This window comes from Canis lupus, chromosome 1, assembly GCF_011100685.1.
Source record: "Canis lupus familiaris isolate Mischka breed German Shepherd chromosome 1, alternate assembly UU_Cfam_GSD_1.0, whole genome shotgun sequence".
Taxonomy (NCBI): domain Eukaryota; kingdom Metazoa; phylum Chordata; class Mammalia; order Carnivora; family Canidae; genus Canis; species Canis lupus.
The window spans coordinates 21,007,334-21,019,436 of NC_049222.1; the positions used below are offsets into that span (position 1 = coordinate 21,007,334).

A 12,103-nucleotide genomic window follows, 5' to 3' on the forward strand; every position below is an offset into this window, starting at 1 on the left:
TAGAGGAGCTTCCTGACTAAAATATATTACTATCGATCAAGTACAGTGAGTGAATAAAATTTTGGAACAATAAATATTAGCACTTATATATGGTTTTAATATTTGCTGAATAAATCTTTAAAACTGGATGATTACTTATTTATTAACTATGCACATTTAGTATTTTCACAATACTTTGTAAAATTTTTGTTTCAAGTGATGTATTTTAACTTGTGAAGATATTTTCCACAACTCTGTTTACTATTTTAATATTTTATTAAACCATAAAAATCTAAAGGAAAAAAAAAGAACCCAAGAGCTCATTCATATCTCTGTTTTACAAAGCTCCAAAACCTGATGATCTCAGATAATTTAATTACAATATCCTCCAACCCAATATCTAATGTAGGAAGTTCATTGCTAAGATTCTTCTTAAACATAAAGAAGTTATCCTTCCCATGTTACCATACCCCATTCTGTAAGATCTATAAAAGTGAAAGAAGTTAACAACAGCTCTTATTACAACATCTAGTTACTTAGCTTGGCTTCTAGAATAGAAAACTATTTTTTAAATTTTATTAGAAGTAAGTTTATTTTCAGTCCTTTTTAAAAATCTTTTCTTTTACTTTCATATCACAAAACAAAGTTTCAATCACATTAAGAAGTACATTTGAACCTAGTGAATTTAGTCTTTCTTCTTCATAAGCATTTAAATAAAAAATACAATAAAATGAATTGGTTTAAAATCATACAGGGGAAAATGCATGCACATTTACTCCCTTGTGTTTATTAACCTTATCTAGAGCTTTATGACATTTCTTTTCTAAAATGTATATAATAACTCTCATCATTCTTAAATTGTATTATCAAATATTTGTGGTATAAAATTAATATTTAGAGACTCAAATGTGTACATCTCTTGGTATCTGAGAAATAATACTAACTGTCCATATATAACAATTTTGTAAGGAATGACCATATTTCTGATCTTATGGACACTAGATACTCAGTAAGGCCTCAAAGTCTATGCTAATTTACATGGCCTCTTATTGACTGCAACAAATCAACTAGAATTATATAGAACACAAAGTCTTTTGCTTTAGGAAAAGAAAAAAATGCTTTCAGAACCTCTGAAAATGTGTGTTCAAAAGATAATCAGAAGTTGGACGATGGATACCAAGGCTTTAGTGTCCTCTCACAGGGCTGAGTCCTTGGGTAGGAAGCCTGTTTGTCTGAGACAGTCTTCCATTTTTGTAGTTTGAAGATTCGGGGGTGTAATGGATAGGTTCATTTAACTCTGAAGTCTTTCCCAGAATGAATGTGTACGCTTTTAGTAAATATTAAACACTCAATATAAATGACATTGAACAAGTCTTGTGTTATGCAGCAAACTGCAAGCAAAATCATAGTACAAAATACAAAACAATTTTAAGGTTCAAATTTTATAAGTAGTGGTTTATGGTATTTTAGATATTGAGCAAAATATCAAATATGGAAAATAATATTGACAATATCAGTGAAAAATGCATATATATAAAATATATCATTTGCTACATCTGAAGTGTTTCTAAGCGTGCTTTTGATTTTAAATGTTAAATCCCCTTCACCTTTCAATTTTCTATTTTAATTATCTCTACCTAAGTCCAAATTTTCACCCTTTTCCAACTCTTAGTTTGTCTCCAAAATCTTCCTTGACTTTCCTTTCTAACCTCACTGATCTCTTTTCTGAATTTCCCAACAAGAGAAATGCATCTGCAATAACCAATAGGTATTTTAAGACTCTTTCTCATTAACTACTATAATTGAAGATTTCCTTCCCCCTACTGGAAAACAAATGCTGAAAATAGTGAAGCATATGAGACTGTAAAATAAGCAATAACTAGAGGGTAAATCCTGGCTTAAGAGCGAACAGGCAGGGAACAAAGCAGAGGGGGATCCACCTGGCAGCCTCTACCTCAGCTGAAACCCCCATTGTGAAGAGAAAGGTGGTTATATAGGAGGGATGCAAAGAAAGCTCTGGGCCCCTGCCTGAATGGATCAATCAGAATCAGTTGAAAAAAAATTTTCCTAATCATTTGAACATTGGAGGAACCAAGAACTGAGTGATTACCATGTGGGAATATAGCAAATGAGCAGAGCAAGAGGAGAAGCTCTCATGAAGCCAAACTGCTTTGGAAGCTCTTTGACAGGAAGAGAGGACACCCGGACATGCCTCCTTCAAGGCTAGGGTGTTGATCCAGCTTGAGGAGAGCTAGGGGCTCAAAAAATGTCATTTTTCCTCTTCAATGATAACTTCATGGTCCAATGTTGTTGGTTTAGTTGTGTCTACGGAGGACGGAGACACCTTGGCAGAGGAGCTTTGTTTAGCCACAGTGGTAGGAGATCCAGGCAGGGTTGATGAGGCAGGAGATGGGGGAGAACCAGGGATGCAGGTGACATGATTTGACTTTCCATCTGCGTGAATGATGATAGTGGTACTGTTGGTGGGCCTGCCAAAGTGGACAAAATATAAGACCAGAACAACAAGAGTTGTGGCAATTAGACAGGCCAAGAGACACACCAGAAATGTTTTCCAGAGTGACCACGGTTTTGTTGTAACCTGCAATGAATTATGAAAAGTTAATATTTCAGCAAATGACACAGTAGTGATTTAGGTAACTGATTTCAATTAGAATGAGGCTAACCTTTTCCCTTACTCCAAAAGCTATAAAGTACAGCTTTCTTTCATTCTTTCCCCCTCTCCCTCTCCTTCACACACACACACACACACACACACACACACACACACTTTGTCCACAAGTCCATGAGGACAAAATGTTCCCTCTGAGTTACCCCTTTGTACTAAAGCAATAAAGCATCATCTCAAACGCAAACAGATTGCCTCTGGGATATATCACTGTTAGTTATTATCAGCTAATAACGTTGCAATATAAATTACCTAATTAGTCCTCATGGCTAGGAAAACGATAAAAACACATATCAAAACACTTAGATTGGTTATCTTTGAGTGATAGAAAATTACAGGTGTTCTTTTGCTCATTGTTATCTCCTATTTTCCATTACCTATTAAAATTTCAGAATTAGAAAAATATTTTTAAAATACATTTTTATCTCATACATAAGAGGACTTTCATTGAGCTCAGAAAGACATTAAAATGCAAAACTTATTAGCTCTCGTTTGGGGTATGGTCATCAAGGAATAGAATGAAGGCCTGACAAACTGTTGGGGACTATGAGTCCCAGGTGTCACACACACACGGCAGCACTGGAGATGTGTAGAGTAGACAAAGGACAGTGAAAGGTTAAAGGACACAAGAGCCCCACAGATTTCCACAGGACTGCTAAAGACTCCCCACCATCCCCAGTCCCCAAATCTTACCCACTGTGGATGGAGGGTCGCACCAGGCAATCTACAACCACAGTGAGTTCCTTCATTCAAACAGTATGGATTTCTGGGCAACTGCAAAGAAAGAATTTTTAAATAAATTAAAAAAACAAGGCTTATTGTTAAAAATGAAAGTTTATTTTATCTGGGAACATAAATGAAGCACAAATAAATGATGTGACTCCAACATGTATTAAATGAAGAACCAACCAAGTTCTAGGAGAATTTGAAACTCTAATGAATGGTTTTAATGATATGAATTGTAACATAGATTTTTCACATCAAATGATCAATGAAGAAAAATAAAGTGATTGATTCAATAGATACCCAAGGATCATTTTAACAGATTTAGCATTCAGTCTTGACAAAAGTAGACAAACAATGCAAATCTCAAAGAACTACAAATAAAATAGTAATTCCCAAATGTGATAAGGAATGTTTACCTCAAAACAGGCACATTCCTTTAAAGTCAGAAGAAGTGAAGAATGTCTCCTGCCACCAGTATTAGGTAATGTTTTTCTAGAAGTTCTCATCAATATGTATGAATAATGGAAATGTGAAGATAAAATTAACATTCTTTCTATTTGATATGACTGTCTGCAAACAGAGTTCCAAATAATCAACCATACAATCTCTCAAAAGTAATAAGAACTCATTAAATTGGCTGATTATAAAAATTTGAAAAATATATGTAGCAGCACTTGTCTTGTGTATGTACACGCATGTGTGCATGTATTAGCAACTACTAATTGTAGTAATAAAGCAATATAAAATGGTTAAACATGTCAAATGCTATAGGACTTATATAAAGAAAACCATAAAACTTTACTGAGGAACAAGAAGACAACTTGGATAAATGTCCTCTTATAAAAAGCTTCAGCAGTATAAACTCTCAATTTTCTGAATTTTAATATCTTTATGGGATTTTTGGAGGGAAAACTTGGGTAAATTGTCAAAAATTTACATGGCAAAATAAAGCAATCAAAAGAATAAAATTAGATTGGATGGGAGAGGAGACAGGAAGCAAAATATTAGCAGTCATTTTTTTTTTCTGAGAGGGATCATGGGTGATTTTTTCTTTTATCTTTGTTATTGTCTGTATTTTCCAAATGCTATAAAATGAGCAAATAAATTCATCTAGTATTTGTATATATTAAAAAAAAAAAAAAAACTTCTACCCATTATTTTGGGAGAATGTAAGAAGTTATATAGACTGTCAGATTACCAAAAAAAAAAGGGGGGGGGGGCGGGGGAGGGAAGAAATTCAAACATTCCTTTTCATGGTCTCAGAAGTCCATTTTACTATTTGGTTTTGATTATCGCTTTTTTGTTTGTTTGTTTGTTTTGGAGTTTTGGGGTTTTTTTTTGTTTTTTTTTTTTTTTTTTTAGCAAGATTACCTAATTATTTGACTTAAAGGAATAATTTGCCTAGATTTTTGGCAGGTGGAGAAACTACCATAACTCAAATTTAATATATAATGAAAAGAAGAAGGAAATAAAATGATGTATTATACATGATATTAATGTCATTGTGTAACTTCCCTGAAATATGAGACATCCTATAAATTAAGCTTATGTTGGTCTACATGTTGAATCCTGAAACTGACATAAATACAAGCTTCAAGTGGCAAAATAACTCTTTTATCAAATCCTATCTTTGTGTTTATTTCTTCTGATTTGTCTCTTGGTTTCTACAACCTCGGGTTGGCTTAAGGTTCATTTTTCCTTATTATGAATATAGTAGTAGTCAAGTGTTCGGAAAAGTAGTTTCTTTTTTTTAAGTAGTTTCTTATAATGACATTATATATGAGAAATCTGGTTCTATTTCTGACTCTGCCACTAGCTAAATGGACCCTTAGTGTTTCAATTCCCTCACATGTAAAATGAAGAGATTTGTTAGAATGATGAATGAGACCCCATATATGTTCTAAGAAATATGATTTTTATATTATTAGAGTAATGCATTTTTACCGTAAGTCTCCCCGAGACATTTTTCATAAATTACTACTTTAAATATATACAAGTAGGTCAATGAGAATAAATACTTTCATTGGATCAAAATATATAATAATTTTAATAATAATACAAATAAGCAATATAAAATAAACATAAATAAATAATAATAAATAATGTTAACGTGCTACCAGCAACATTTCAAATAATTTATTAAAAATTTTGTCTACAGGGATCCCTGGGTGGCGCAGCGGTTTGGCGCCTGCCTTTGGCCCAGGGCGCGATCCTGGAGACCCCGGATCGAGTCCCATGTCGGGCTCCCAGTGCATGGAGCCTGCTTCTCCCTCTGCCTATGTCTCTGCCTCTCTCTCTCTCTCTCTGTGACTATCATAAATAAAATAAATAAATAAATAAAAATTTTGTCTACAAGTAGCCCTTATACAAATGTCAAAATTCAGGCAAAATATCAAAATTTAGGCAAGTCTAACGCACAATTCCCAAATGAAATGAAAACACTATCTGGCTTATTAAATAACCCCTGAACACTTTTGATTACTGGTAATGACATCTTGGATTCCATTCATCCTGAAATAGCAAAATCAGAAGAATGCAACCTAACTTTCTTGAAGTGTTAAACGTTAAACGCTGAAGGCAAGAGTATGAGACAGGAAAGCAAGTAAAAGGCATAGGTACTTACCAGCTGTACTGCACTTTGTTCAACATCCTCAACATGATGCCGTTCGCCGTGCATTCTGTGGGGGCTGATATCTCAAGTGCAACTCCAGAGATGTCTATACTCACTTGGTGGATAAGAAGTTGGAAAATCCTGGGTTTTTGTCAAATTAATAACTGTATTTATTCAATCTGGATTATGTAAAGCAATAGTCATCTATTATCCAAAGAAAAATTTCCAAATTCAACCCCAAAGTACACGATTTATGCTTGCTGAGGAAAAATAAATAGAAAAATTTGCTCCCTTCAAAAAAACAACATGCAGAAAATTATCTCAGCTGTAAAAATGACTCCAGGATTCTGAGCAGATATGAACCCTTGTCCTCCTTATTTCACGTAATTCATGTAAATCACTGAAACTTGATTTCTCATGGGTTAGGAATTTAGTTTTTGTTTCTAAAAAAACCCACAAAGCCACTCCTTGATTATGAACATTGCAGAACATTCTGTGGCGAGGCAGAAGGATTATGGTAATGACTGATTTCAAAACTTTCCAGAAATAAATCAATATTGAGATTATGGGGTCATGATTGATTTTAGGTGAATGGTGAATAAAATCTATGGTGCTATTGACATCAGTGGCTATGCTGAGATGGACAACCATCGCTAAAATGATTTCAGCTAAAAATAAAGAGTAGCAAATAAGTCACTTCATTAGTTCTTGATTATCCACAAGAATCAAGGATTCTGCGGGAATCAAGGATTATCCACAGTAAATATGGTCTGCTTCTCTGTAAATTTGTGTTGCTTTTGGCTATGTAATGTCATCCTTCTCATGAACCCCAATCTTTTTTGATGAGCGGGAACTAGAAAAGTAACAACGTCTTTGGCACTTTTCCACTTTTCTCAAGGAAACATTCACATGATACAACATGCAAAATTGAGGTGGTGTTTTCTATCCATCTGAAAATGAATGCTCCTTGGCCCTTTAACAATGTGGCATGCAGTATGGAATGGAGAAAAAATGACTTTAAAAATCCATTTTAGTCGTGCATTTCCTATAAGCCAACAACTCCTGGCAGTGTTAATGACATGAATTTCCAAAATTTTAAGATGCTTACACACATCCTATTTCAAAAGTAGACATGTCTTCTTATTGTAAGTATATTCATGAAAAAAACTGTCTGTAACTGATTCCAAACCTCTGGACTTCTCACTAAGCAAGAATTAAATGACTTATAATTCAATTTATTTTACATTTGTTTTCTATAAGTAACTGTTTCATAGTTTTGTATGTCAGCAAAAAATATTCAGAAAACTAAAAACTTAAAGAGCTATTTAAAGAACATTTCAAGTACCTAGAAATAAATCTACTAATAGAGGTATACTGCTTTTAAATGGAAAAGAATTATGAAATTTAAATGAATAAATCATTAATGAAGTTCTAAATAAATATACTCCTGGCAGCAGTATACATTGGTAAGACAACTTGAAAAACATTTGATATTATCTAGTAAATTTGAAGATATTCATATGCTGTATGATCTAGCAGTTCCACTCCCATTACGTGGGGAAACACACACACACACACACGTGCACGTGCACACACACACACACAGTTTATAGTAGCATTATTTTATCAATTTTTTAAAAATATCCCAAATTCACATCAACAGCAGAATAGATAAGTTAATTGTGATATATTTATACAATAAAATACTTTCACCAATGAAAGTGAATGAACTATTGCTAGACACATAAAATCTACGATTCTTATAAATATAATGTAGTGAGAAAAATAACAGAGACATTAAATTAAATTTTATTATTTAGAGACTCATTCATAAGTGATAAAGCCATTTTTTAAAAAGCAAGCAAATTATTAACATAAAACTCATAATAGTGGTTACCTCTCGGGGGAAGGAGAAAAGCAGAATTGGGGCTGGATTCAACATGGAGGGATTTTAGAAGTGCTAAAAGTGTTCTATTTTTGACCTGAGTGTAATAACATGGGTGTTCATCTTATAAATATCCACCACACATGAAAATCTATATATAAGGTAAAAGTAAGTACTTACTAAGATATATTGGCGAGCTCTAATAAAATTCATAGTATGTGTCATTTCAGCTAAAAATAAAAATCAATAAAAATATTGATTTAAAAATATTTTTTAAATTTTTTTTATTACCTTCTCTTTCTTCTGTGTTCATAGTGATTCTCTGACAAGTAAGGTGGAAGATCCATTTTGGCTAGGCCTCATGCACTGAAATTTCCCCATTGCTATGAAACACCTAGTAGGGAAATGTAGAATTTTGAGAAAGTTATCTAGAAGCTCAGTAGAATATGAAAGAAAATTGATAGACCAAAATGAAAGAAGTTAAAACACCCTAAAATAAACGAAGTTTTGGGATGCCTGGGTGACTCAGCGGTTGAGCATCTGCCTTGGGCTCAGGGTGTGGTCCCAGGTTTGGGGATGGAGTCCCACATTGGGCTCCCTGGGGGAAGCCCACTTCTCCCTCTGCCTGGGTCTCTGCTTCTCTCTGTGTGTCTCTCATGAATAAATAAATAAATAAAATCTTTTTAAAAAATGAAGTGTTATGGTACATATATTATAGGTATATACTAAAATATATATGTACTAGGTATATGTCTATAAGTATAGGTATTTCTTTTGTACTTCTGACTGATGGCACAGTGAGAAGTAAACCATAAAATAAGCTAGTTTCTGTACCTGTGGCCTGATTAAAAAAAAAAAAAAATCAGTTGCTTTTAAGGTACTCAGAGTTGAGATTTGTGCCCTCTTTCGACTCCAGCCAAATGGCTTCTAATCCTAGGGTTTGGTTCCTCACTTCATGAAAGGTGCCCAGGACACTGAACTTTGGTGCCTCCCAGCAAGCAACAAGGTCACAGCTGGGGCACTATATTCTTTGTGTTGATCATTGTGCACCGATGAGCTCATGAGCATCCTCTGCTTTGCTCGTTTGCTGATTCTGTAAGTATGTTAATTATTATCAATCCTCATACTTGAAACTGAACCTTCAATTTTATGGTCTGGTCTAAGTTTTCATGACCTAAGCCATTTTGTTCTGTCTTTTAAGTTTGATCTCCACCTTGACCATCAAAGATTGAAATATGACTCACTAGAGAAATGAGCAAGAGCATGGGGCTGTTCCCTTTTCCCCGCTACTGAAAGCCATGATCACGAAGCATTAGAGCATAGCAGCCAACCTGCACCTGGATTTCTGCTGACACTTCTTGGGCTTATTTGTCTTGATCCGCGAAGGAAAAAGGAGAGGCAATTGTTCAGAATCCTTAGAAGAACTAAGAGATTATTTCTGGGTTCTGTTGCAAATATCTCCAAAATGAAAAGTTTATTCATATGTCAATGCTAATTGACATTTGTGCTTTATCTCGGCTCTGAAGATCAGATAGAAATCAAAAGAAAAGAAGATCATTTTTTCATTCTCTCCATTGCTATGGAACCCCTAGTAGGGAAATGTAGAAATTTTGAGAAAGTTATCTAGAAGCTCAGTTGAGTATGAAAGAAAATTGATAGACCAAAATAAAAGAAGTTAAAATATCCTAAAATAAATGAAGTTTTATGGTACATACATTATAGGTATATACTAAAATATACATGTACTATGTATATGTATCTAAACATACATATTTCTTTTGTACTTCAGTTTTAAAACAATGTTCTATGACTATTTGAAAAAAAAGAATAAAAAAACAAGCATACACACAGATTAGATTCATCCTTCCATTATAAATCCATTACCTTTGGTCTCCATTACTCACTGCCCTCAATTTACTGTCTTGCTTCTCTTATTTTTTTTATTAGGTTATGAAAACATCTGACTTCATATACTTTTTTCCGAATTAGAAAACTAATATAAATGGACTTTGAAGAGAATTCAGAAAATTAGAAAATAATTGTTTATCCACTATTGAAATGTGATGGATTCCATATAGACTTTTTTTCATTGCATGTCTAAAGATATTTATTCCCTTTTGTTTGGTTTTGTGTGTTTTATCGGTCACATAAAAGTCCATTACATGAAAGGAAGAGTTTACTCAACCACACTTCCATTGCTCAAGTATTCAGATTTTATTCTCTTACTAATTCAATATGATACTCAATTTTAAAAGATATTTTTTCAAAATCTGTCATTGTTTTTTTAAGTTGCAACCTAAAGGTGGAATTAATTAGATCGGAACTCAACAAATTGTCCAAGAAAATTTTACCAGATTACACTGTCACTAACAACGTCACAAGATGGGGGCACCTGGGTGGTTCAGTCAGTTAAGCAACCAACTCCTGATTTCAGTTCAGGTCATGATCTCAGGGTCCGGGATCAGGTCCCACACTGAGCTCCGTGCTCAGCAGGGACTCTGCTTGAGATTTCTCTCCCTCTCCCTCTGCCTCTGCCCCTGCTTGAACTCTCTCTCTCTCTCAAGTAAATAAAATCTTAAAAAAAAAAATCACAAGACAGCCCTACTCGCTAAATTACTACATTCTTCTTGCTTGACCATTTCCTCAGTCTTGGCTAATTAGGTCAAAAGAAAAAAGTGTGTGTATATGTGTTTGTGTTGACATTTCCTTTGGTTCATAAGTCTAAAATCAAAAATACTAATAACCATTTCCATATTATTCAGTATTCATACTTATAAAGCATTAATATTTATATTTACATGTGTTTGTTCATATTTATGTTTATTTATATTCATGTTTCAGGCAGTTCAACTATTGTGGTTCAGTACTCCTTTTTCTAGTGAACATTATACGTATCAAGATACCAATGACTTTTTCACCCCATGTGTTGCAAATATTTTTCCAGCAGTTTACTTTTCCTACTTTTTTTTTAAGAATGATTTCTTTGAAAAGGCACAAACACTCATTGTCATCTGTCTTACAGAATGTGGTCAAGCTGTGTTTTTTATATCACAGTTCTATAAGAATCCTCAGAGACTTGCCAGACTGGTATCAGAAGCAAAAACTGCTGTATTACTCCTGGAAAATTGTTCTTTTTCATCTTTTAAACTTGTCTGTAGGTGTCCTATTTTCCTTTATCCCTATCTTTGTAAATGTACTTATAGCCATTGTGGAATGAAACAGAGAACAAATAAAGGAAGAAAAGGAGAAAATACTTAAAGTTATGAAAAATCAAAGTAGACATATAGTCAAAGGAACCCAAATATATAGACACTGTGTTTTCTCCTCAGTGGAATTACAACATTAACTTATTACAGATTTATTACTGAATAATAATTAGGAGCTTCAATTTTCAAAGCTCTGAAGTGTAAATGGTAAGTACTTGAAGAGGATATTCTTTTTAAATGTCATGTCCACAGACTCCTAAGCTCTTCCTTTTACTACCATGTTTTTACAAACAACTACTTCAGCACAGTTAAGGCTTTGTCACAATATTTAGACTTTTGGATATTTGGACTGCTTGCTTTCATTCGAAGGTAGACACAATGAAAATGTCTTTGTAGGCTTTGTCCCAATTTGCCTTTTCCCAAACAGGGAAAGTCTGTTGCTTGTAATGTTCATAAACACCTAATCTAGGCATACCTAAGCACTGTGTCTTCTGATATTACGATTTCCTTTTTTCCTTTTGTTAATAATTCTGATTCGAGTCTCAAAAAAAAGAAAAAGAAAAAGAATGATTTCTTTGACTTACAAAAGTTTTTAAAATGGGGAGGCTAAGCTAATTGTGTCTGATTTTAATATTTTGATTTCAACAAGTATTCTTCAGTATATTTAAAGTCAATTTTCCCCAAATATTTAACCAGTTTTCCCAGAACATTTATTGTACAATATTTCATTCCCTTCTAATTTATGATACATGAATTTTTCCATTGTAGATGACTTTACTCAAGCTCTTATAAGTGATTTAACCTAATTATAAACAAATTTATTTAATCAAAAGCTCCAGACAAAGGTTCGTTGGACATTCTGGCTACCAGATACAGGGCATAAGTATTTTGACAAATATGACTCGAACATCCAAACTTTTACCTTTTATTTGAACTTTAGGAAATTGATCTACATACATTATAGCTTAGAGGTGTGTTAATAATTGGTTACATATTGAGGTGACATCCTG

General features: G+C 33.6%; 1 protein-coding gene across 1 annotated transcript; it reads right to left on the bottom strand.

The window, feature by feature from the left end:
• Positions 1-236: 236 nt before the first annotated feature.
• LOC610632 (dynactin associated protein) lies at positions 237-6,402 on the bottom strand. Its single transcript, XM_038525573.1, has 3 exons — positions 6,015-6,402; positions 3,359-3,439; positions 237-2,578 (listed from the first exon to the last, which is right to left on the bottom strand). The coding sequence occupies exons 1-3, from the start codon at positions 6,066-6,068 to the stop codon at positions 2,249-2,251; spliced, it is 465 nt and encodes a 154-aa protein (XP_038381501.1). The 5' UTR covers positions 6,069-6,402; the 3' UTR covers positions 237-2,248.
• Between the last annotated feature and the right edge of the window lie 5,701 nt (positions 6,403-12,103).

Bases quoted from the DNA above. Each gene is read 5' to 3' on its own strand.
- LOC610632 (XM_038525573.1), bottom strand. From the start codon at position 6,068: ATGCACGGCGAACGGCATCATGTTGAGGATGTTGAACAAAGTGCAGTA. The intron at 3,440-6,014 runs GTAAGTACCTAT...CTTTCTTTGCAG, and splicing joins AACAAAGTGCAGTACAGCTG to TTGCCCAGAAATCCATACTG. The intron at 2,579-3,358 runs GTAAGATTTGGG...AATTCATTGCAG, and splicing joins CGACCCTCCATCCACAGTGG to GTTACAACAAAACCGTGGTC.